General features: G+C 40.8%; 1 protein-coding gene across 1 annotated transcript; it reads right to left on the bottom strand.

The window, feature by feature from the left end:
* On the bottom strand, positions 1–26,746 carry tnpo2b (transportin 2b). Its single transcript, XM_061881304.1, has 24 exons — positions 26,537–26,746; positions 22,640–22,739; positions 22,404–22,479; positions 22,164–22,313; positions 21,884–21,990; positions 21,656–21,789; positions 17,954–18,035; positions 15,871–15,993; positions 15,665–15,783; positions 15,491–15,551; positions 15,236–15,407; positions 14,888–15,040; positions 11,420–11,645; positions 9,802–9,973; positions 9,516–9,710; positions 9,249–9,407; positions 6,533–6,620; positions 6,348–6,446; positions 6,162–6,257; positions 4,353–4,428; positions 2,594–2,693; positions 2,424–2,498; positions 1,616–1,745; positions 1–143 (listed from the first exon to the last, which is right to left on the bottom strand). Exons 2-23 carry the CDS (start codon positions 22,736–22,738, stop codon positions 1,638–1,640), a joined length of 2,670 nt encoding a protein of 889 aa, XP_061737288.1. The 5' UTR covers position 22,739; positions 26,537–26,746; the 3' UTR covers positions 1–143; positions 1,616–1,637.
* Positions 26,747–27,490: the final 744 nt, after the last annotated feature.

Genomic DNA, 27,490 nt, shown 5'->3' with positions numbered 1-27,490 from the left:
CCCTCTATGGACAAACACATAAGGGCGTGGGGGCCGTCCATGCGGGGGAGCGGCTAATAGCGTCCCTCTCCCTCCCCCCAGATCAGGGCAGTGCAATACACAGATGGATGAGTTTCCCAATCACCCTCCTCCTGCTGGCTCGCCTGCACACACAGAAGGAAGCGCACGGGGAAAGGTGTGTTTATTTAAGAACAATGCAGAATATGAAATGAGTGCATTTAAAAGCTTAGTTAGTCAGGTGTCTGCGTACCGTTGTTATTATACAATATTTATGTAATTTAATTCATTTTGATGAAGAAAAGTATCTAAATTGCTAAAAAAAAAAATGGTGTAATAATTACAAATATATTTAAAAGCCCAGCAGTTTTATGTTTTGCATTTTGTTACCTTACTTTACCGAAAACTAAACTTGATACAAAGGTACGGTGGAAGTTTGAGATACGAACCCCTCATTGGACAATTGTTTCAATTTATGAAACACGGATAATAGAAATATGCTTCAGTATATGACCTTTGTCTCAGTGTTCCAAGGTTTCATCTGCCCATGTTGTGCCCCGCACTGAGGCCTATTTGTTTGTCAGCTCAGTTTTGCAGAAATTAGCTACTGTGCTACTTTATGGGCTTTTTAAGTGTTTATTTTTCCAACATGTTTCCAGCTTTTGTCCAAAGAAAGCCATGGACAAGCAATGTGTGCTTTGATACGTTCAAGAAGTGTTCACAGCGTTGTCCACACTGCCTCGCCCCTCCTCTCTGCTACACGCCAAGTATATTTTATTTTATTTTCATTCCTAATCATTTCAACGCCCTCACTGCTAATGTGAAGGAGTTTTATGATTCCAAACCAATAGTCCACCTATTGACCGTGTGTGTACATGTCGGCAGGGTGGCTGAATACGAGGAGGACAGTTTAGCTAGCTGATGTTGTTTTAACTTTGTTATTAAATAGAAAGCTGACCATCACCACCTTGTTATGTTTGTTTGATATACTGTGCACTTTATATTGTGTTCAAAGTGAACAAACATTTTCCGAAATATGGACTTTTGTCAAGGCTGGAACCTGTTACTCATATTCATTTTTTATAGGGACTTTTGTTTCCATATACAAACTTTTTTCTTTTTTACAAACCCTATTCAACTATGTATCAAACCATGACAATTCTGTACCCTAACACCCCCACATTAATTAATCCATGTGGGTGAACATGAAAGGAATAATGTCTCTGATTAACTGAAACAATAATAATCATGAATGCTGAGTAAAAAGCTGCAATGTCTTATTCAGATTGCATCGATTTAGATTGGACAATAAAATCCACTTCAACATTGTGAGAAACAAACAAAATCTTTCAACTGAAGGTAAATAACTGGAGTCCCATGGGTTGCTGGCTATGTGGAGATGTTGCAGTGAGCATTCCTCTTGACTGAGGACCTCAGTTTGTGCACTTATCATGGTCTCTTTCAACAGAAAAATACTCCCAATTCCACAAGGACATCAACCAATGGAAGCACAATCTATAAGGACCTCTCTTGTTGGTGCTGTTTTATGGTTATCGGGTTGTACTCATCGTCAGGAAGGGACTCATTTTTTGACATTAAATGATGTGAGTCGAGTTACCTCTTGGATGCATGTGGAGGCTTTAAACACCATAGCAGGCTGCCAGTCGTTCCTTTAGCAGGGGGGGGAACTGCTCTGAGAACTGCTGCCAGTTCTCCTCTCCAACCTGCTCCTTGAAACCATGCAAGATCTGTTTAGGGGAACAGACAAAACAGATCATTTCTAATGAATAAAATCCAGCTAAGGTTGGGTTTACATGCATAAGAAGCAAAATAGGAAGTTCTGCATATCTGCATTTGTATGTAATATATTTTCCATAGGATTAATTTGTAAATACAGTGGATGTATTACAACAGCACTATTAACCCTCTTGTGCCACTTTATAAAAAATAATACACATGGAGGCATCAATAGATTTAAGTTAAAGTACCAATGATTGTCACACACACACACTAGGTGTGGTGAAATTTGTCCTCTGCATTTGACCCATCCCCTTGTTCACCCCCTGGGAGGTGAGGGGAGCAGTGGGCAGCAGCGATGGCCGCGCCCGGGAATTAATTTTGGTGATTTAACCCCCAATTCCAACCCTTGATGCTGAGTGCCAAACAGGAAGGTAATGGGTCCTATTTTTATAGTCTTTGGTATGGCTCGGCCAGGGTTTCAACTCACAACCTACCAATTTCAGGGCGGACACTCTAACAACCAGGCCACTGAGTAGTAGATCTTAATAAACCATTTGCCTAGCAACAAACAAGCAGTTAGTACGTTTTCATCCTCAGTTTCCTTGATTCAGTCTTCCTTTACAAAGAGGAAAACGACATGAACAGTAATAACTGAAAATTATTGTTGTAGGTATTATAAACCTTACCTTGTAGAACATATCTCTCAGATCATCTTTGGGGTTCACCCAAGAAGCGACTGCGTCACAGAAGAAGATGAAGTCCTGAAAATCCAAATCAAACAAAGAATTGTGGTGATGCGGAAGACGTTCAAGAGAAGACGGATCTCGTCTACAAACTGTGAAAAACTAAATCTCACCTGCACTACACCGCCAGGGTTCACGCCAATCATCATGCAAATCCCACGGAACGCAGAGTCTTTCTCCTCGTTGTCTCGAATGTTGCGCAGTGATGTACACCTGCCACACAACAGTGCTAATTAGCATGTTGTATAAGCATCTAAACATTAGCCGCAGCCAGTTGCTGTTATAGCTTCAATGGCGCACTGGGCAAGACATACATGTTGTAAGAAACCCCCCACCTCCAACCATAGTTGCCAACCCTCCTGATTTTCCCAGGAGACTCACACATTTCAGTGCCCCTCCCAAAAATATCCCGGGGCAACCATTCTCCCGATTTCCACCTGGACAACAATATTCGGGGCGTGCCTTAAAGGCACTGCCTTTAGCGTCCTCTCTCACCTGAAAAGGAGACTATTATATATGTCTCTGATATTCATAGGTTTATCTATAACCCATACAGTAGGCAGTCAGGGAGCTATTTCTCAGCGTGTATTTATTCCAGCCGGCACGATAATACCATGAATTGATTAAAGTGGACCCCCGACTTCAACAAGTTGAAAAACTTATTTGGGTGTTACCATTTAGTGGTCAATTTTACAGAATATGTACTGTACTGTGCAATCTACTAATAAAAGTCTCAATCAATCAATCAAAAAACACTGGCACACAACATCCGGATTACCATTATGCATTGCTTCAAAACTACGGCAAGTAGTAATGTCCAAAAACATAACAGAGACGAAGCAGAAGAACGAAGAAGAGACATGGCGACGACAGCACTTCTGTCAGACAAGGTGAAACTACAGCATAACTATCTCTGAAGCTGCCACAAACACATGTTTAGTTTTCCCTTTCTTCTTTCACTTCATACTTGTTCTCAAATACTGACACAGTGTGTAAATAAAGAGGAAGCATTAGGGGTGCATAAAGAAATCGAATCACATTCAAATCGAGATTGTTATCTGCGATAAGGTGGCGACTTGTCCAGGGTGTACACCGCCTTCCGCCCAATTGTAGCTGAGATAGGCACCAGCGCCCCCCGCGACCCCAAAGGGAATAAGCGGTAGAAAATGGATGGATGGATGGATTGTTATCTAAATTGATTTTTTTTTTTAAACCAAAAAAAAAAAACATTTTTAAAAATACATTTTAGACCATCTCCATGCCGTCACCCCAGGAATCTAAATTAGATCAAATCATTAGGTGCCCGAAGATTCCCACACCTAGGAACCATCGCTTAATAAATCCACCAAATAGAAAGACAAACTGCTGTGACCTGGAAACTCGAACACACACAACTCCACCTTTGCCACTCTAAACCAGTTAAATTCCAGAAGACATAGCCTCTCTGTTTTAATCCCCACTAATTAATGACAAGACACAAAAACTATTTTTTTTTCTGTTGGGGGCACACGCTGCCCATTCATCAGTGCTCCTATGCACTCGGCCTGCAGCCGAAATGAGGAGACACAAATTTCGCACTACTTTCATGGATATTTATTACAATACAATGTGTAGCCCTTATAATGATACAATTGTGCACTGCTGTGATGAGTTAATTCATAAAGACGCAGTGGAAAGAATGTGGTAGAAACCAACCCATTCATGAGCAATGCCTGATGGGAAAACTCTTGCTAAATGATTTGGCTGATGGCTGTGAGAAAAAGAGGCTAAGAGGGAACACAGAGTGATGTGGCGAGCCCACAGAAGACGCATGCTGACTGTGCATCGACAGCTTGCCAATGAAACATGAATTTAGAGTTCAAACAGACTCACCAAGGTCGGATAAACTGTGGCAGCATGGGTGCGACTTCCTGGGGACACACGTAGCCAAGTCGTCCAATGGTGATTGCTGGAAGAGAGCAAAAGAAGTAAAGGCTGAGATATATTCTGGCGTCGCGCAGCTTGCGTCCCTCTGACGGCGTCTTGTTTGATTTATAGTTCTTCTGTGGGGGGTGGCGCAAGCCTTGTAATTTTCTCCCAAAACACTAAGGGACAGTATGTCCAGAAGGAGCAACTGCAGCTGTCGTTGAGTGGATATTTACCTTCTTTTGAAGAATTATGAAAACCACAAGATCGACATCTTTGTCTGCAGTGGAACTAATAAATAGTTATTCATTATTATCAGTTTACTTTTAATGGAAGTTTTACCTTTTAACCTGAGGAAAATATCTTTGTGAAGATGGGCCGTGAAACTTCTAAACAACTCGCGGCAGAACATTCTATTATTTGCTATTTGGCCATTAGGGACACGAGAGAGCTTTGTAATTGAAAATAAACAAAAATGTTAAATAACTATTTTAACGACATGCTGGTGTTAATGTGTATGGTAATGTGTTATTGATGTTTTGGCAATTAAAGTTAAAAACAGTGTCGGAGTCATATTTTGTGACTTTCTTCTGGACGCAAAAACACTAAGTAATTTTTTGAGGGTACACCGAGAGTATACAATATCTGTTTTCATGCAAATCTATCTTGTCTTTTAACAAAAAAACAAGGAAGTCACAATCTGCGTTCAATGAATGCTCTTCAATTTGTCATCCCCACAGTAAAAGCTGAACTGGGCAAGAAAGTATTTAGGTTTTCAGCACCAAAGGCTTGCAATAACCTACAATCGAATATTCAACTTCAAAACCTTGTTACATTGAATGAGTTTAAAGCTTCTGTGAAAGGACTGCAGTCTACCTTGTCTGTATGCACATGTGTGATGTGAGCAAGTTTTAATGTTGTCAATGTGATGTTTTATGTCTTGTTTACTGTTTTTATTGTAACCTTGCTGCTGCCCTCTTGGCCAGGTCTCCCTCGGAAAAGAGATCTTTGATCTCAATGGGGTTATTACCTGGTTAAATAAAGGCTAAATAAAATAAATAAATAAATGATAAATGGGTTGTACTTGTATAGCGCTTTTCTACCTTCAAGGTACTCAAAGCGCTTTGACACTACTTCCACATTTACCCATTCACACACACATTCACACACTGATGGAGGGAGCTGCCATGCAAGGCGCCAACCAGCACCCATCAGGAGCAAGGGTGAAGTGTCTTGCTCAGGACACAACGGACGTGACGAGGTTGCTACTAGGTGGGATTTGAACCAGGGACCCTCGGGTTGCGCACGGCCACTCTCCCACTGCGCCACGCAGTGGGAGATGTTTAATCACTGTTGCCTTATTTCATACAATAATTTGTGCATTTCAAGAACAAGAGCAAGTAGAATTACAAAGTAAAATTAGCAAGTAGATGAATAAAACAGGAGAGAGAATAATATCCACACAGTGTGACAAGACTCTCACCCATACATATGAAAGAAAAGATAGTAAATACAACACACTACTTTGAGCTGCATGTAGACAGCACCTGGGGACAAATTGTCTGGACATTTCGTGGTTTCATAGAGCACAAAAGTTAAAACATGGATGCCTGCTCACCATGAATGATTGTAATCAAATCATGAGGTTCTCAAAGATTCCCACCCCTAGTAACTACACTACTTTAGCGGCTACATTGTCGTCATCAAATGGCCAGTAATAACTAACGAACAGTAACAAAAGAGGATTTCAATTTAAGTGTTTGACTGCTCATATACCTGTGTTCTCCAGTAGGGTCTTAGGGGTGTTTGGTCGATTTATGATTTCAACCAACTGGCTCAGGACCATAGCAATGTACGGTTGCATCTCTACACCTGAAAAAGTGTGAAATTAAAATACATGTCTGTCGATAGGCATCTAAAATTTAACCAGGCTCACACAAAAAAAAATTGTTTACAACTTACCCATCTGCATACAGATCTCTCCGATGGCCCAGGTCGCATTGTTGCAGACAGAGATGAACTCTGGGTTCAGATTGGTTCCTAAAATAGGCATGAATTCAGCTGAGGGGAAACAGAGGCAGATTAACAAACAAGACACGACCAAAAACGGAGGCACTCTCTTTGAAATATGGGAATAAATGCATTACCAATGCATGGTTTGACATGAGGGAAGCAAGCCTTGGTCAAGTCACCGAGTAGGGCAAAAGAACTCTGTCTTACTTCGGGCATTGTATCCTGGGAAAACAAACAGAAACAAAGAGAGAGAAATGTGAACATACATGCAAAAACACTATTGCATTTGACAAAATGCCAATCACAGTTTGTACAAATAGGTCAACACATGTCATAAAACATGTGTATTGTACATGGTGTCCCACAGGGGTCAGTAAAGGGTCCCCTTCTATTCGTAACATACATCAACAGCATTTGTATAGCATCAAATCGCAGATATCTTAAATACAACGTGGAAGTCTTACGAGAGCACCTTACAAAAGTTATGGACATTACAAAAGTGCACTGAGAAAAATGAAAAATATTGGGTATCAGGAACACACAAATAGACTTTATAAAGTCATTCAATAAAGTACTATCTATCTATCTATCTATCCATCTATCATACATATCATAAAATGTATCAATCTGATGGAGCTGTTGGATACGAGTGTCAAACTTGTGGCATCATATTCAAAAAGACTTGAGGTGGTAATTGCTGCCAAAGATGTATTGACAAAGTTTGAGCAAAGGGTCTGAATACTTATGTATATGTGATTTTTTAAAAAAGTTTTTTAATTTAATTTAATTTGCAATATTAAAAAAAACTTTCACATTGTCATTATGAGGTATTTTTCTGCCGAAATATGAGCACAAAAATGAGCTTATTCCATTCTGAAATAAGTCTGTAAAGAAAAAATGTGGAAAAAGTGAAGGGCTGTAAATACTTTCCAGATGTATTGAAGATGTTTTTTGTTTGTATTGTCTAGATAGGGGTTGGCCCTTTAGCCCCGCCCTAGTGGCTCCCTGGAGCTTTTTCAAAAATGTATGAAAATTTGCGAATATTGTTTTAATATGGTTTCTGTAGGACAAACATGACATCAACCTATGTAATGTTTAGAAAGCACACTGTTTGATATGTTTGTGTTCATTGTTAACTGATGAGAACATTTGGCGAGCGCTGTTTTGTCCCCTTGCGATGAGGTGGCGACTTGTCCAGGGTGTACACCGCCTTCAGCCCGAATGCAGCTGAGATAGGCTCCAGCACCCCCCGCGATCCCAAAAAAGGGACAAACGGTAGACAATGGATGGAAGGATGTTTTGTCCTAGTAATTTTGGCGGTCCATAAACTCACCATAGTTGTGTGGACTGTGATGCAACAGTTTGTTTACATGTATAACTTTCGCTGATGCAGCCACAGAAAGACATGTTTTATGCCACTCCTCCTTTGTCTCATTTTGTCCACCAACGTTTTATGATGTGCGTGACTGCACAAAGGTGAGACTTGATGATGTTATTGACTTATGTGGAGTGCTAATCAGGCATATTTGGTCAGTGCATGACTGCAAGCTAATCAATACTAACATGCTATTTAGGCTAGCTGTATGTACATACTGCATCATTATGCCTCATTTGTAGGCATATTCGAGCTCATTTAATTTCCTTTACTTATGTCCTCTTTGTATTTAATATATATTTGCTTGTCTCATGATATATTATCTGCATATAATATTGGCTGCATTTCTGATAGTTGTTTATGCAAACATTACCCAGCTTGTCAAAGACTGTAATAAATTAATTAGAAGAAGACACAGCCTGCAGTTTCCATTAGATTAGATTAGATAGTAATTAACTTGGACACATACATCTATACCAGTGGTTCCCAAAGTGGGCGGTACCGCCCCCCTGGGGGCGGTGGAAAGATCTGGGGGGGCGGTGAGGAAGAAGGGGGCGGTAGGGGGGCGGCAGTCCGAAGTCGAAGTCAGAAGTTCGAACGTTTGTTTGACGATTTGTACACAACACGTGCAGCAGGACGAGTCAGTGGACGACGCATCAGGGTCCGGTTACCACACGCCGCTCTGGCCCAGTCAGATCCGACAGTATGGACTACAAAAGCAAAAGCTTAGGTTTGTAATTTCAAGCTTGTAATGTTCAGAATTTTATCTTATAATAAAAACCGCATTCTGGCGGTCAACATCATCTTGAGTTCAAGTCAACATGAAATTGGGGACTCGCCAGAACGTGTGTGAGACAATGAAGGTTACTGGTGGAATGTTTATTTACCATTCTATGTTGCTGAAACAGTTAAAACTGCTAAAAAATACATTGGTTTACTAAATTGGGTTTTATTTGTGAAATACACATTTATGTTTAACCTTTCTCTTTTCAGATTGCAGCATACCAAATATCAAGAAAGAGGTGTTTGTTTCCATATGTGTCTGTGGGGAGCCAAGGGGGCGCCAGCCTGCAAAAGTTTGGGAACCATTGATCTATACCTTTGGCTCCTTTAAGCCAGTAATTTCCAGGAGTTATTTCACCCTCTGAGAAGCCTCTGTTTTACTAATGTTTTCCAATGTTGCAAAAATGTGTAGAAAAAATTGTGTTTGTTGTGTTCAAAATAAAATGGTGAATTGAACTGAACTAAAAGCATATTTGGTCTGACAAAATGTGGTCTTTAATTCCAATCATATCTAATACAAGAGATGGATCATAAATTCTGATTTGACAGAAATGGTGTTACTCTTATGGTTGCAATTTGCATTGCTTTAGAACGTGGCCGTTTTATACCGATAAACATTGTAGTTGACAGAGGGAAAATTAACAACTTTGTCTTACTAGATACAACATGTTTAGTAGATGACAACTCCTTGCCTGCATGCACTGGAAGAGCAGAGTCATGATGTTGCTGCGAGATACAAGCGTGTCCACATGACCGCCCAGTCCCTCAGCCAGGCCGCTCAGGAGATCCAGAGCCACGATCATGAAGTCTTTGTCAGGTGCCTCATACTGATCTGGCTGCTGACTGTACATCTAAGACACAAACATATGGAAAAATTAGAAAATCCTATAATGGCAACAAACTCACAACATACACAACTTTTTTTTTTGAAAACGTCAATGAATGTGGGCGCGACTGACCATGGCTTGTGCCAGAGTCTTCTGGACAAGAGTGACACAACGCTGGTAGACGGGCTCACAGTAGGGGAGGAAGCCACTCTGCAGAGCTGTAGCTACAGATGACAGACATTCAAGCAATGGGAATAGATCTTTATCTTCATCCTTCAACTCATTCCACTTTGAGATCAGCGGAGGCATCAACTTCTGGATGTACTCCTACAAAGAGAAGAGATTTGGCTTGTGCAATTTTTCTTTTAGAGGCTTACAAACTAAATAAGAAGTATTTTGTGAGGGCAATGGAGCTTACAGGCTGGTTCAGATGGTGTCCCACAGAGTCTGCCAGTGTTCCTATGGCATCATAAAGGATGAGCAGGTTCTTGTGCTGGTACTTCCCAAAAGCAAACACCAACGTGTCCAAGATGAAGCTTAAGTAAGGTACCAACTCTGTGCACGCCTCTTCCTCCAGGGTGGCAAAAGCACTTAAAAAAAGAGGTGGTTGGTAAGGCAGAATTAGTGGCGGCACATGGGGTTAAAGAAGCGATTATCTGTCACTGTAGATGTACTAACTCATGTAGATTTCATCTTTTTTGCTCTATTCACAACTACTTTATTAGCCATGCTCTAGGGCTGGACAATTAATTATAAATAATCACGATTATTTTGATTGATAGCATAATTATGATGAACTACACAATTGCTAATTAATTTGAAAACATGAGTATGTATTGTACCGCCAAAACTGTACTTTAAATATACCGGTTTGAAAAAACAGAAACGAATAAGGGATAAATGACAGCAAGTAAAATATTTATAATAATAGCAAGACCAATACATTTAAATAACAATAGCAATGTAGAAAACAATCAAATTCAGTTTTTACGGGTTTTTTTTGTTGATTAGGCATATTAGCGTTGTGTCAAATAAAAAGTAGCAACCATGGTGACATCCCATAATGTGACTCTCGCCAGATCCATGTAGTTTGCTGAGCTCCGGGGCCTTGTAAAAAAAAAAAAAACATTGTATTTGATAGGATAAACCACATGTCCGTTATCTTGAATGACGTGCTACTTCCACCACTCCCATCGAAATCAATCCGTGACGCTGATGAGAGCGATGCTGGGAAATCCAAAACAGAACAGCCGAAATATTGGATAACGACAGAGCGAAAAGTTAGAGAACTTTTACTGAAACGACGCAGCAATGTCAGTAGACGATCGATGTCGCCAAACAGTTGCAATAGCAGAATCAATGTCAGCACACGACTCCTCGCTGCGGGTCGCCATTGTTGTTTGAATCAAACAGTGGCTTCGGCGCTACGTCACTTCTATGAAATCCCGCCCGGCGATCCAAGATGTTTTTTTGTTATCTTGAAGGAGTGTGCAATGCCCTCGATCCCAGAATCTTGTGAGGAGCTCAGCGAACTACAGGGATTTGGCGAGAGTCAGGTTAGACATCCCAACCTTGTCACAGAGACGTGCTCTTTCTTCACTCATTCGCTCCTCATATTTTTTTAATGTCACAAGCTACGAAATTTGCATGCAAATTGCATGCATTTTCATAATCGTGAGAAGCCACATTAAAAATCAAAATTTGATTAATTTTCCAGCCCTACCTTGCGCGTATTAGTTATTTAAGCACTTGTTTGTATTTTTAGTTAATCGATAATATCTATTGTTTACATTGAACACAGAGAGACTTATTTTAAAGGTATATTTTACTATTGTATTTTATTCATCCTTCTGTTCCCTTATTTTGTTTGAAATTTTTTCTTATGTCTGTACAGCCCTTTGGCCAACTGAGGTTATTTTAAATGTGCTATACAAATAAATAAACTGAACTGAGATCGCAGTCTACCAAGTCAAATTCCTTGTATGTTAAACATTCTTGGCCAATAACTGTGATACTGAAAGATTCTAAATCAGTACCTGCAGGCTGCTTCCTGTACCCTCTTGTTGCCATCCAGGATCCGTTTGAGAAGCTCTGTCATAAGAGGCTTCAGGTGTGCGTCCGGGGGCTGGCTGACCACCCAATGAGCGTAACGGCTGAGGGTCCAGCAGGCGATGGAACGAACGAGGGCCTTTTTGTCACATAGACACTGGATGAGGTGGGGGATGAGCTCAGGCAAGTAAGGTACCATACCCTGCATGCATCCTGGAGAAAAAAGAAATGATAGTTCTGAAATACAAAAGTTTGCTCACTTGCCAGTAATATAATATTCTCAAAAATATTCTCAAAACCAAATTTTGTTGTACCATTTGGTCAACGACCTACACCAGGGATGCCAAAAGTGGAGCCTGTTGAGATGTGTTGTTTTGCCCACCAAACGCTGGCTTCCCAAATGTACTAAATATTCATACTGACCTCATTCAGGCTCACACAATCATTATTGGCATGTCTGTAAGACTAACTAGTTGCCAGCAATGGAAAGTGACGGTCTCCACTGCCTAAACAGCTCATTTACGGTGCTGCTGCATGATTACAATGGCTGTGTTTGACCCGCCCTTGGAAGAAAAAGGTTTTTGGCACCCCTGATCTACACTAAACAGTATGAACATTTAAAGGGGCAATTTGTAAACACCTATGACAATTTGGTGTTGTAATACCACTTAAGCCATAATTATACCGATTCATTGAACTTTGAATATAATACAATGGTACCTTTGTGGTATTTTCACTGTTATGCTGATGACACTCAACTCTACATGCCCCTTAAGCTGACCAACATGCCAGATAGTAGTCACCTGGAGGTGGGGACTCAACGAAAATAAACAATGGATGTTCAGCATCTGGTCATTAAGAAAACGGAAATGCTGATGATAGGTCCTGCTCGACACCGGCACATATTTAATAAAACCGCTTTAACATTTGACAACAAAACAATTAAAGCGACTGAGTAAAGAGTCTTGGGATTATCTTCGACCCAACTCTCTCGTTTGAGTCATACATAAAGAGTTTTACTAAAACAGCCTTCTTTTATCTCCGTAATATTGCTAAAATGTGTCCCATTTTGTCCACCACCGGCGCTGAGATCATTTTTCATGCGTTCGCTACGTCGCGATTACTGTAACGTATTGTTTTTGGGTCTCCCTATGTCTAGCATTAAAAGATTACAGTTGGTACAAAATGTGGCTGCTAGACTTTTGACAAGAACAAGAAAGTTTGATCATATTATGCCTACATTGGCTCACCGGCACTGGTTTCCTGTGCACATAAGATGCAACTTTTAAGGTTTTACTACTTCCGTATCAAATACTAAACGGTCTGGATTCATCCTATCTTGCTGATTGTATTGTACCATATGTCCCAGCCAGAAATCTGCGTTCAAATCTTTTTTGTGATTTTCAGAGCCCAAAAAAAGTCTGCGGGTTTTAAAGCGTTTTCTAATTGTAACCTATCGGTTACAGTTAGAGATGCTACCTCAGTAGAAGCATTTAAGTCCCATCTTAAAACCATACACTAGCTATTAAATATACCCCTTTTTAGACTAGTTGGTCTGTTGTCTCTCTTTTTTGCTCTGCCTTGTTATCAGGTGACCACGGATCAGCCGCCACGGAGGACGTGCTAGCTGTTCGAAGTCGGGACCCAAGATGGACCACTCCTCTTCGCATCAATTTGTGATGTCTACTTGCAAGAAGATCCCCACTATACTCTGGACTATGACTCTCACATTATTAACTGTACCTACTCGGCATCCATTGAACCGGTCACCCAAAGTGGGGGTCTCCACATCTGCGGTCCCTTCCAAGGTTTCTCATTATCACTGGGTTGAGTTTTTTCTTCCTCTGATGTGGGATCTGAGCCGAGGATGTCGTTGTGGCTATATAAGTACACTTTGAGTGATTGAATGATTGACACCTAAACTTGAAGTCCCCCAACTTAGGAGTGTTGTGAGATAAGAGCTGTCTCTTGGGTAATTGTTAATCTTTAATTTCCAAACAAAAACTTGATTTACAAGCATCTACGCAATTATTTTGTGTAGCAAATGTCACAGTGAACCCCGTAAGATCCACTCAAAACATCCAGTCTTACTTACTAGCATAAACTTGTAGCTAAAGATGGCGTGGTTTCCCACACATTCATTTATTTGTGGCGGCCCGCCACGAAAAAAATTACGGCCGCCACAAATAAAAAAACATTTTTTTAAATAAATGGTTTTGGGTTTTTTACCGGCTTTTGACTCGCTCGACCGCTCTTAAAAGCAATGGGACTCTGTCTGTGAATAGAGCTTGTAGTTACGTATTATTTAAATATGTAAATATTATATAAATATGTATATAAATATGTACATAAAGTGTTTCAATTATATTCCAAGTCCGCGTTCTTCTTGGTCATCGCCGCCGCCGCTGCTTCTAAGGAAAGGTGATGTAACACATTGGTAAAAATGCCCCTGCGCCAACTTCTTTGCAATGTGTTGCTGCCATTAAATTCTTAAGTTAATGATTATTTGCAAAAAAAATTTTTGTTTCTCAGTTAAAATATTAAATATATTGTCTTTGCAGTGTATTCAATTGAATTTAAGTTGGAAAGGATTTGCAAATCATTGTATCCTGTTTTTATTTACGATTTTCACAACGTGCCAACTTCACTGGTTTCGGATTTTGTAAATGGCAGAAATGCATCCATGCAAATGGATTGTGTTGGTGTGTTTGATAGAGAAGCAGCTGCAAGGAGATACCATATAAGTCTACTCTCCAAGGTGAATGTTGTATATTAATATTACATCAAAAAACTTCCATTGTTTTTATCAGTACATTCTATTTTATTGTTTTTATACAACATTTCTTATTCAAGTTCGATACAATATTTTGTATCTAACTTATCACTTACAAATTGTGCTGTATGGTACCAATTGAATTGATTCCTATTAATTGCAATGAAGACGTTGTGTTACGAGTGTTTTGAGATAAGAGCTCTGTCACAGAACCAATTGTACATTGTCAGCAAAGATATTCATCTCTTCAGTTCACTGGTTAACATTCGAAGAGCTAGAAAAAACGCAATGTGGACAAAAGTATTTGGACATGCTGCCACTACACAGCAACAACAAATTAAATGGAAGAACAATGCAGTCAGTCCACATTTTACAGCAAGTATAACAGCATATTTTGTGTGCATTCATCCAGAAAAACATTTGTAAGGTCAGAGGTGACTGATGTTAGACCTCAATACTACATAGTTCCCAAATTCTTTCCCAACAAACTCAGCCAAGTCTTGTGTATTTTATGTTTATAAACTGGTATAGGGGTTCATTACTTGTACATGCTAAAAAAGTCAGTGTTTAACTGATCCAAAAAATAACAAGCACCCAGATCCATTTCATAGTACTCACTTTGAGTGTGACGAATGTTTGGTTTGGAAAACAAATTCACTAAAATGCCAATAGCAGGTCTCACCCTCAGCTATGGCCCCCAAGACCAGGATACCAGACTCTTTGATGACCCAGTCCGGGTGGAAGAGCAGGCCTTTCAGCAGGGGAAGGAGATGAGGAAGCAGCTCCTCTCGAAACACATTGGCTAGAACATCCAGCGCCGCAGCAGAACATTTCCCTGAAAGTAGGTATCAAATTATAATTAGCTCTGAAATAATATTAAATATCCCTGGAAACCATAATGTGTGAAGGTGTGTGTGAATGGGTGAATGTGGAAATAGTGTCAAAGCGTAATACGAGTTAGTCAATTTTGTACCACACAGAATAAAAGCAATCGAGGAAAAATACAATGATCCAGAAAGGTAGTACTCACGTAGGTTCCAGTCAGACAGAGTATCGTCATCATCGTCATCATCATCGTCAATATCCTCGCCCTCCTCCCCATCCCCTCCTTCGTGCTGCAGAGTGACCGTGCGGGACTTGTGGAAGCGAGGTTTGATGTCTTGCTCGCTGTCTGGAACTGCTTCATCCTCCTCTACGTCACCCTGGAGGACAACAGAGCATTTGATGAACAAGGATAAAAAGGAGTAGGCAGCGGAGGGTATTTTCATGGGGTTAATGGCCTCACCTTAAGAAGAATTATATCAATCTCAGAGTATTTCATCCCATTCACCAATATTGGGATGAGTCTAAAAAGACAGCAGAGCACAATTCTTAGCTGTTGTTATGCATATGAGACGTGTGGAGTTCTTTGTTATGACATTAATCCAGTCCATTGAGCTGCTGGCATGTGAGAACTTACTGGAGCAAGTGGCCAGACAGGGCCTCTTTACAGATGGGCTGTTCAGCCAAAGTCAGCCAGAACTCACAGGCCTCCAAAGCCACATTCTCATCTGGGTCTTGGGTCCGCTGCAGCATGTACTGAAGGGTAAACAACGAGAGGAGGATGATGATGATTGTGAAGAGCAAGAGAAAGCCATCTGAGGTTAACGAAGGTCACATCCTTACCTGGATGATGCTGTGCATGTGCGGGATGAGGCGGTCAATGCGGACTTCCAGCAGCATTACTAGGGCCCGGCAGACATTCTTGCGCACCTCACTGTCCTCATCACCTGCCAGTGCAAAGAGACTCTGGATAGGAAAGAGACAAGGAGAGAGAAAGAGAGTAAATTATTGGATGAGGTTCTAAAGAGGAGCAGCTTATGAAGGAAGGAAAAAATAAATTATATATAAATAAAGATATTTGGTCACAAAAGCCGCACTGGACTTTTTAAGCATAAAAACAGGTACAGTGTAAGCTTGCACCAGCAAATTTAAAGTCACAGACATCACAGCAGTTATACCCACTTATTTTTTTTTCTTGCATACAACATGACGCAGTGGAAAATGGATGGATGGATGAATCACAGTTTTGCTGCAGTGAAACAAAAGTAGTGGTGCAAAACACATTCACACACTAACACCCACAAATCAGTGGTGTGAACTCATGCAGCGGAGGGAGCACTACACAAAATACTGTAGTTATTTCTATTTCTTACACTTTATAAAAGATATTCAGTGTGTTTCTATAATTGGATTAACATGGATAGTCAACGATTAAAGACGTTTTTAATTTACGAACGCACTATCACTAATTATTATAATTGTACAAAAAGAAAAGTAGAATTTGTTATGTATGTGCATATACATATGTGAAATAATAGGCAGGGTTTCCCACACATTCATTTATTTGCGGCGGCCCGCCACGAAAGAATTACGGCCGCCACACATAAAAAAATTAATAAAATAAAAATAAAAAATAAACATTTATTTTTATTTTTTTCCCCCGGCTTTTGATTCGTTTGACCGCTCATAAAAGCAATGGGACTCTGTGAATGGAGCTTGTAGTTACATATTATATAAATATGTAAATATTCTATAAATATGTACATAAAGTGTTGTAATTGTATTTCAACTCCGCGTTCTTCTTGGTCATCGCCGCTGTCACACCCCCCGTCTCCCCACCCCCAGCCGCCCGACCACACCACCACAAATAGATGCCTGACCTGTGGGAAACACTCATAGGACATCACCATTGTTCTATGTAGTTAACTTAGTAATGCCATTATGTCATGAGGGACTCTTCTGAGGGCAGCACGCCAAAGGAAAAGTAAGTGAAGTGAAATTATACATAATAAAACACTCAGTGGAGCAATTAACATTGTTTCTCCTTCCTTTGTAACACTCCTAATGTGCAAGATAACTACAGGGATAAAAGAAAATATTTATTGTCTATATTTATCTTATTGTTGAACAATATTTAATTTTTTTTAACCATTAATCATACATCTTTTGTGTGTTGTTGTACAGTGAATGACTTAAGTTATAATTTAATCTGGGTCAAATTGTAACATATTTGACAACATTTGCGTATCCATGAAGTTTGTACTTAAAAAAAGTAGACATTTTGGTATTTAAATCTGCTGCAACAAATTTAAAATGCTGTTTCTTTGCTCACAAATGACAAGCCACATATTTTTATGACAGGAGCAGCCAAAGTTATTTGCGCATTTGCAGAGCAACAAATGCTTTGATGAAAACATGGGCCAATCTTGTAACATGAATGTAGTTTAGCCACCTTACCATTATCTCCTCATAGTCTTCAAACCAGTAACAACGGCTAAACACGCAGATTTAGCTTGGGAACTGATTTTTTTGATTGGGTCAAAGAAAATATAATTATAACAAGCATAATCCATCAAGTCAATCCGTGTAAAACTTTTTCTAGGAGCAGCAATACTTACTGGAAAGTCTACAAAAACCTTGCAACAAGAAATCAAATTAATAGTTCTTGATTTTTGGGGTTAAGCCGATTTTTTATGCATATACTTGATTACCAACCGCAATCCTGCATTATATTTCTCTCCCCAAATGTCCAACAGTTCTTTATAATGCATGTTTTTTCTTTTCTACTGTTCTGTCTGCTGTAGGCTAGAGATGATACTAGTTCGAAATCGAACGGAACATCATTTGTTTTTACAATAAAGTTAGTAAAAAGTGGAAAATTATACAAGTTATAAAAATAAAAATAAATAAATATAAAAATACCCACCTCAATGAAAGTGTCAATAATATCCATCAGAGCCTGAGCTCGACCAATTATGAACTGGTTCACGCATGCAATAGCGTGGGACCTGAAGGATGAAAATGTCGGGGTTTAATACAGGCTTTAAGTATAGACAAATTCATAATGATAGGAGAAACACTTTTAATGTACAATTATCATATTAAAAGACACACTACAAACTGGAATTCACCAAGAGAAGGACAATAGATCATATTACTGTAGTTATACTTTGTGACAGACATTTTGATCCAGTTTTATTTATCTTAACATTAAAATTATTGGTGAAAGTATTTTTTTAATCAGATCAACCACACATTTGAATTGTGATTAGGGCTGCATAATTAGGTCCCGTTGGACCTAGTTTTCACCAGTAGGGGTTTCCTCACCCATCTTGATCATCATGAATGGGTGAATGTAAAAATAGTATCAAAGCGTTTTGAGTTCCTTAAAAAAGGTACAAAAGCGCTATGCAAGTATAACCCTCTTTTTTTCTTTATAAATAAATAAATGGGTTGTACTTGTATAGCGCTTTTCTACCTTCAAGGTACTCAAAGCGCTTTGACACTACTTTCACATTTACCCATTCACACACACATTCACACACTGATGGAGGGAGCTGCCATGCAAGGCGCCAACCAGCGCCCATCAGGAGCAAGGGTGAAGTGTCTTGCTCAGGACACAACAGACGTGACGAGGTTGGTTCTAGGTGGGATTTGAACCAATCACCCTCGGGTTGCGCACGGCCACTCTCCCACTGCGCCACGCCGTCCCTTTACCATCTTTGCACTGACGTATGCGTTGACCTGATCCGTCTGACCATGTAACAACCCGCCCCGCCTTTCAGGTAACCATCCGCTGTTAAAGTAACAAAGCATATACGGTCAAAATAAATTGCATGATTAATCTGTGTTTACACTTGATTAATGCAATATTTTTGTGCGGTTAATCGCACTTGCTAACTTTCACAGCCCTAACTAAAATTCAAGCATTTTCGTGAATGTTAAGCACCAGTGTGAAGAAATGCTTTTAAAAGGGTGATATCATGTTGGGTTTTTTTCTACATTTAAAACACTTCCTCTTTCTCTACATAACATGTAATAGTAATGCGATTATCAAAATTTTGCATCGATTTAAATATAGTACAGACATACACACTCACGGTTCATACATCCCCACACATTCACTGTAAAAAACATACACAAGCACATACTGTATGTATACCTACACTCATAAATATGATCACGTTTTATCAAATATATACCAACATTGTTCCCCTAGGGAAAACAGGGTAAAACACGGCACACTGTCAAAGCTTTACCTTAAAGCTTATTGTTATTTTAACAATCTACAAAACAAATAAAGTTCCCTTTCTCTTTCTTTCCCTCAATTTTTCTACTTTTTTTTTTTTTTAAATCAAGTTATTATTACATATATGTAATGTTGCATTTGAAACAATTGTATTGTTAATAGAGGTAATTATTCATGATCAACAGTGCTATTTCTATTGCTATTTTTATTGCTCCATTTGTAGTGCAATAATGTTTGTAATTTCTGTGTTATTAATATTTACTTCACTAACTGCGCTGTACATATCTTATTGGCTGATGTTCTGTTAATGTCTCTGTCTTATCCCCCTCTTGTCCCCACAATTTCCCCCTCAGTCTTCCTCTACTTTTTCTTCTTCTGTGCCCAACATTAATACAAAACCATTTAATAAAGTTGGAATTCAAATAATGCAACAAGAGAAGTATCCCACACTTCTCTTTTGCAAAGTAAATCTGTAGAGCAAATATGGGCATCTACATCAACAGTATAATTTGCCTGGGTGGCTGGAAAGGACAACAAAAAATAAATAAATAAATCATCAGATATGAAAAAAATATATATTGTTTTCCGGGTTAAGACTTAAACCGGAAGACGTGAACATTTTTTACACTGTCTGTGATTGAAAAAAGGGCTGGGCCATTTTACTTCAAAACAGAACTAAAGTAACTTGTTGGTTTTGCTGCAACAAACGGTTTTATCATCGGCGCACATCAAGTTTAAAATACCATCTTCAAGCAAAACACATACTCGGATGGCGTATCTGCAGTGTTGCCAACCTTCTTGGCAACTTTTTTTATGAACAGCTACTAGCAACAGATCTAGTGACTTTTCCCGGTGATATTGGACACTTTTTCGTGTCTTGGAGATTCTCAGGTGAAAGCAAACAGCAGTCACCGTCCTCAGTGAGCAGTGACTGGTGCGCCCAAGGCCGATAGCTACATACATGCACAACAAGCAAAGGAAAACGCTACGCCAGAAAAGTTTACTGATTCAATGTTGTCAAGTAAAGTAGCACAACTAAGTTAAACATATGCCTTTGCGAAAAGGGACAGCCATCGCATGTAGGACATCTAACATCATCAAGTCCTGCAAGAAGATGTTTTTTAAACTGATCCGAGGCACAATTACATCAAGGATAAACCAACTGTATTGCAAAAACAGGAGCAGAAACTTGCAACTACAGACTGAATGTGCATTTATTTGGCTTCCTGGAGAACATTGGACATCTGTAAGTAATCACAAAGAGCCGTGGTCGCATTTGACTAAAAAAAGAGATCAGCATTGTCATCTGAAAAAGGCAAAGAAACTTGTTTGCTTCAACAACGGTTTAAAATACAGAAAAGTAAATGGTGCACCAATGTGAAGTTGTTTATAAGTGTGTTAACTTCATTATTAATTATCGGTAGTAACTGTACCTTGTTTGCAAGATTATTGCCAACTTCAAAGACTTTTAAAATGTGCACTTAATTTTTACTATACTTACTCCCAAAATGTAACACGGAACCACACAGGAGGTCTTTCATACCGACAGCCATCAGACTATATAATGCATATGTTCCTTGACTGAACTTAAATGTAGAATATATGTAGAATATATTTATATTATTCATATATTATATATATATGTTGTATATTATTTATTATTATTATTGTCTATTGTGAGCGAACTGTGGTGCTGAACTTCCCCCAGGGATCAATAAAGTACTTTCTATTCCATTCTATCTATTCCTGTCACTGAGTTTTTAGCAAATCAATGACTTGCAGTTCAATAAAACATTTAGAAAGCATACCTGTATGACATTGACTACCAAATTGCATGTGTACCCAAATATTGGGGTATTTTCTTCAGCCAATTTTATTCATTCAAGCAAATAACTCATAACTAATCATGATTTATCACAGGTTTAGAGTATGATTAATCTGATTTTTTAAAAATAACTTGACAACCCTAGTTAAAACTATAGATTATTTTTTATTAGATAATGTCAACAATGGAGGATTTTAGCATGCATGTGCATGTATGGGCCAGTCTGCCCCACAACAAGAGAATAGAGAAAAATAAGGAACTTTTATACTACATCGCCGGACTACCAATTGGATATAAATGGCAACCTCGTGCAAAACTTTTAGGGTAAACCTCTACCTGTACCATATACATTCACAACTTAAGTCTCAAATTCTAAATGGCTCATTTGGAGCAAGTTTGAAAGAAAAATTTTCTTTTTTAAATCTCAGCCATGGCTCCATGGTTTGATTACAAGAATCTGTGAGTTCTGGGAATTCCAAATTCAGGTAAAAAAAATTTGGATTTGCTTGAAATGATCCCATTAACAAAGACACATTGAAACGGTTGCAACCAACCTGATCTTTGGGCTGCAGTGCTTAAAAAACTGCAGGAACTTGGGAATCATGATGTTGAGTGGCCTGTTCAGTGCATCACTCTCCAACAACTCTGACGAGTCTTCACAGATCTTCTGCAAAGCTCCGAAAGACCCCTGAAAGATTGATTCACAAAACCCCACACACAATTGACATATCTACCCACTGTGACAAAAACTTTCATTGTATATGCGACCATGCCAGTCTGACCTCACAAGTGTTGTAGTCCTCCGAGTTCAGTAAATTGCACAGCTGCGGCAACAGTTCAGGCCAGGTCTGCAGCTCGCCTTTGGAGGCAATGGTAGTGATCAGGATACCTTGATGGCAGGAATACAAGCATTAGACACAAATACAAGGTTTCTATATTTCAGAGCATATTATTTAAAAAAAATGGTTACACTACCACATTACCTGCAAAAATGTATCCACCTACATAGCACTCTGACTCACAATGGCTACGCTATCTTTCTTTCCCTCTCACAGCACTCACCAATTGTAGCTCTGATAAGGGGCGAAGGGTCTCCGATGTTGTTGAGGCATTCTCGTTTGATAAAGTCAGCCACATTGGGAGGGAAGTTCTGGTAGTGAGCCTTTACATTGTTCTTCAGTATCAGGCCACTGAGAGATCGAGTGGGCTCGTCTACAGGGGAAAAAATACAACATCAATGAACTAAAATCCATAATAGCATACAACAATACTGCGGTGGCAAAATTAGTTGAGATTACGCACCCTCAGATTTGAGGCTTGTCAGGACAAAGATGAGATAGTTGTTGAAATCTGGAAATTGGTTAAGTTGCTCCAATTTCTGCAGGCTGCGTTAAGGAGCTCAACCAGACACATTGCAAAAGCTCACAAACCCCCACATACCTTGCATGGTTGCTGTATTCTTGAAGACCAGCCTTACAACCAAATCAAGGATTATGCTCTTCTATTTCCCACCTTGGACATAGCGTCTGTAAGGATACTTCTTGCACAGCTCTCTGTGTGGCTGTGTCTGGAGACTGGGAGTCCTTGAGTAGCTGGAGCACTTGCTGCAGACCTTGTTCATCTGGTTGCCACTCCATCCTGCAGCACAGAACCACAACGTTGTTTGTGTAGCACACTCATCACATTGTTAACTTTACCAGTCCTCACAGAATACAGTACAGGATGCACGAGCAAGCCGTCCAATATGCAAACATCCGTTTTTATAAAGAAAGTACGATAATTAATCACATACTGAATTGAACGGGATCTTTCTGTGTAGTGTTTGCATGTTTTCCCCGTGACTGCTTGAGTTCCCCTCCGGGTATTCCGGCTTCCTCCCACCTCCAAGGACGTGCACCTGGGGATAGCTTGATTGGCACCGCTAAATTGGCCCTAGTGAGTGTGAATGTTGTCCGTCTAGCTGTGTTGGCCCTGCGATGAGGTGGAGACTTGTCCAGGGTGTAAACCCCACCTTCCACCCGAATGCAGCTGGGATAGGCTCCAGTCCTCCCGGAATACAGTACAGGATGCACGAGCAAGGCGTCCAATATAAGAACAACTGTTTCTATGAAGCAACTACTAGAATGGATCACATTCATGTGAATACTGAATTGAAGGGGATCTTTTTCTGTGTGGAGTTTGCATGTCCTCCCCATGACTGCGTGGGTTCCCTCCGGGTACTACGGCTTCCTCCCACCTCCAAAAAAACATGCACCTGGGGATAGGTTGATTGGCAACACTAGTGTGTGAATGTGAGTGTGAATGTTGTCTGTCTATCTGTGTCGGCCCTGCGATGATATGGCGACTTGTCCAGGGTGTACCCTGACTTCCGCCCAACTGCAGCTTAGATAGGCTCCAGTCCTCACGGAATACAGTACAGGATGCACGAGCAAGCCGTCCAATATGCGAACATCCGTTTCCATAAAGGAACTACTAGAATGGATCAGGGCAGCACGGTGGAAAGAGGGGTTAGTGCGTCTGCCTCACAATACGAAGGTCCCGAGTAGTCCTTGGTTCAATCCCGGGCTTGGGATCTTTCTCTGTGGAGTTTGCATGTCCTCCCAGTGACTGCATGGGTTCCTTCCAGGTACTCTGGCTTCCTCCCACCTCCAAAGACATGCACCTGGGGATAGGTTGATTGGCAACACTAATTTGGCCCTAGTGTGTGAATGTGAGTGTGAATGGTGTCTATCTGTGTTGGCCCTGTGATTAGATGGTGACTTATCCAGAGTGTAACCTGCCTTCCGTCTGATTGTAGCTGAGATAGGCTCTAGCGTTGCCCGCGACCCCAAAGGGAATAAGCGGTTGGAAATGGATGGATGGATAGAATGGATCACATTCATGTGAATACAGAATTAAAGTGTATCTTTCTGTGTGGAGTTTGCATGTCCTCCCCGTGACTGCGTGGGTTCCCTCCGGGTACTCCGGCTTCCTCCCACTTCCAAAGACATGCACCTGGGGATAGGTTGATTGGCAACAATAAATTGGACCTAGTGTGTGAATGTGAGTGTGAATGTTGTTTGTCTATCTATGTTAGCCCTGAGATGATATGGCGACTTGTCCAGGGTGTACCCTGACTTCCGCCCGAATGCAGCTTAGATAGGCTCTAGTCCTCATGGAATACAGTACAGGATGCACGAGCAAGGCGTCCAATATGCGAACATCCGTTTCCATAAAGGAACTACTAGAATGGATCAGGGCAGCACGGTGGAAAGAGGGGTTAGTGCGTCTGCCTCACAATACGAAGGTCCGGAGTAGTCCTTGGTTCAATCCCGGGCTTGGGATCTTTCTCTGTGGAGTTTGCATGTCCTCCCAGTGACTGCATGGGTTCCTTCCAGGTACTCTGGCTTCCTCCCACTTCCAAAGACATGCACCTGGGGATAGGTTAATTGGCAACACTAATTTGGCCCTAGTGTGTGAATGTGAGTGTGAATGTTGTCTGTCTATCTGTGTTGGCCCTGTGATGAGGTGGTGACTTGTCCAGAGTGTAACCTGCCTTCCGTCTGATTGTAGCTGAGACAGGCTCCAGCGCTGCCCGCGACCCCAAAAGGAATAAGCGGTAGGAAATGGATGGATGGATAGAATGGATCCCATTCATGTGAATACTGAATTGAAGGGGATCTTTCTGTGTGGAGTTTGCATGTTCTCCCCGTGACTGCGTGGGTTCCCTCCGGGTACTCCGGCTTCCTCCCACCTCCAAAGACATGCACCTGGGGATAGGTTGATTGGCACCGCTAAATTGGCCCTAGTGTGTGAATGTGAGTGTGAATGTTGTTTGTCTATCTATGTTAGCCCTGAGATGATATGGCGACTTGTCCAGGGTGTACCCTGACTTCCGCCCGAATGCAGCTTAGATAGGCTCTAGTCCTCATGGAATACAGTACAGGATGCACGAGCAAGGCGTCCAATATGCGAACATCCGTTTCCATAAAGGAACTACTAGAATGGATCAGGGCAGCACGGTGGAAAGAGGGGTTAGTGCGTCTGCCTCACAATACGAAGGTCCGGAGTAGTCCTTGGTTCAATCCCGGGCTTGGGATCTTTCTCTGTGGAGTTTGCATGTCCTCCCAGTGACTGCATGGGTTCCTTCCAGGTACTCTGGCTTCCTCCCACCTCCAAAGACATGCACCTGGGGATAGGTTGATTGGCAACACTAATTTGGCCCTAGTGTGTGAATGTGAGTGTGAATGGTGTCTATCTGTGTTGGCCCTGTGATTAGGTGGTGACTTATCCAGAGTGTAACCTGCCTTCCGTCTGATTGTAGCTGAGATAGGCTCTAGCGTTGCCCGCGACCCCAAAGGGAATAAGCGGTTGGAAATGGATGGATGGATAGAATGGATCACATTCATGTGAATACAGAATTAAAGTGTATCTTTCTGTGTGGAGTTTGCATGTCCTCCCCGTGAATGCGTGGGTTCCCTCCGGGTACTCCGGCTTCCTCCCACTTCCAAAGACATGCACCTGGGGATAGGTTGATTGGCAACACTAAATGGTCCCTAGTGTGTGAATGTGAGTGTGAATGTTGTCTGTCTATCTGTGTTGGCCCTGTGATGAGGTGGTGACTTGTCCAGAGTGTAACCTGCCTTCCGTCTGATTGTAGCTGAGATAGGCTCCAGCGTTGCCCGCGACCCCAAAGGGAATAAGCGGTTGGAAATGGATGGATGGATAGAATGGATCACATTCATGTGAATACAGAATTAAAGTGTATCTTTCTGTGTGGAGTTTGCATGTCCTCCCCGTGAATGCGTGGGTTCCCTCCGGGTACTCCGGCTTCCTCCCACTTCCAAAGACATGCACCTGGGGATAGGTTGATTGGCAACACTAAATGGTCCCTAGTGTGTGAATGTGAGTGTGAATGTTGTCTGTCTATCTGTGTTGGCCCTGCGATGATGTGGTGACTTGTCCAGGGTGTACCCTGCCTTCCGCCTGAAAGCAGCTAGGATAGGCTCCGTGACCCCGAAAGGGACAAGCGGTAAAAAAAATGGATAGAGTGATGGGTGCGTATTGACGCAGTTCAGCATCGCCATTCATGTTTTATCTCCCAGGATCCCAACACACACATTTTACAGTAAATATCCACTTTAAATAGTCAATGAAGATTACATTTTACTCTTACAGCATGAGAGGCCCGGACAATCTGAGCGTAAATGTCTAGCGAACTAGCTTAGCGTCGTTATAACCGTTAATACGTAACTTACAGAGCAAAAACACAGTCGAAGGCAATCTTATGTTTACTATCGTATCAGCGCTTTGTCCGCGGCTCGGGTTATAAACCGAAATCACTGCCACTAAGACAGCAAACAGAGCGCATTAATATTCATAACAGAGCCGTCGGGCAGCTATAAGCAGAGCTAAGCCAGCTAGCATTTTCTTGAATGTTACCGCGAAAATGTTACCTGCTCGCTCCGATGTGTCAAAACGTAGCTTTTCCCTTGGCAGTTCCGTGGCTATGCTGGAACGACGGACATTAAGCGAGCACAAGTGAGATTTGTTGGGACTGACAACCAACTTCGGGTCTCTTGAGATGTGACTGAGGGCTGTGCTGCTCGCTGCTTGTGTGACACAGAGTGCATGCCTGGCTATCAAGCCGGTGATCAGCAGGAAGACACTCGGCTTCCGTACGGGGCGGGTTGGCAAGCTAAGTCACCGACCCGACTTCCATCCATGATGAGGACATACTGCATATAAATCCATCTAACAAACAGCTTGTTGGTCGACTTTTTCAACATTGAACATGTCTTTTTAACGTTGGTAGGATCGTGCTTGCCTCTATGAACATATATCTGCGAGTTGTTTTTTATTGTGTACCAAATCTGATCGCTAGATGGGGTCTGTTTATTTATTCCAGGGGTCACCAACCTTTTTGAAAGCAAGAGCTACTTCTTGGGTACTGATTAATGCGAAGGGCTACCAGTTTGATACACACTTAAATAAATTGCCAGAAATAGCCAATTTGCTCAATTTACCTTTAATAAATGAATAAATAAATTACTATATATATATATATATATATATATATATATATATATATATATATATATATATATATATATATGTAGGTGTGGGAAAAAATCACAAGACTACTTCATCTCTACAGATCTGTTTCATGAGGGGTTCCCTCAATCATCAGGAGATTTGAGGGAACCCCTCATGAAACAGATCTGTAGAGATGAAGTAGTCTTGTGATTTTATCCCACACCTACATATTGCGCTCTACCACGGTATCGAGCACTATTCTCTGGATAATCCAATCAAGACATATATATATATATATATATATATATATATATATATATATATATATATATATATATATCCATCCATCCATCCATTTCCTACCGCTTATTCCC

Source organism: Nerophis ophidion, linkage group LG20 (assembly GCF_033978795.1).
Source record: "Nerophis ophidion isolate RoL-2023_Sa linkage group LG20, RoL_Noph_v1.0, whole genome shotgun sequence".
In the NCBI taxonomy this organism is placed as follows: Eukaryota; Metazoa; Chordata; class Actinopteri; order Syngnathiformes; family Syngnathidae; genus Nerophis; species Nerophis ophidion.
Note: the sequence above shows the minus strand (reverse complement) of the source record. Positions and strands in the feature narration are given on the sequence as shown.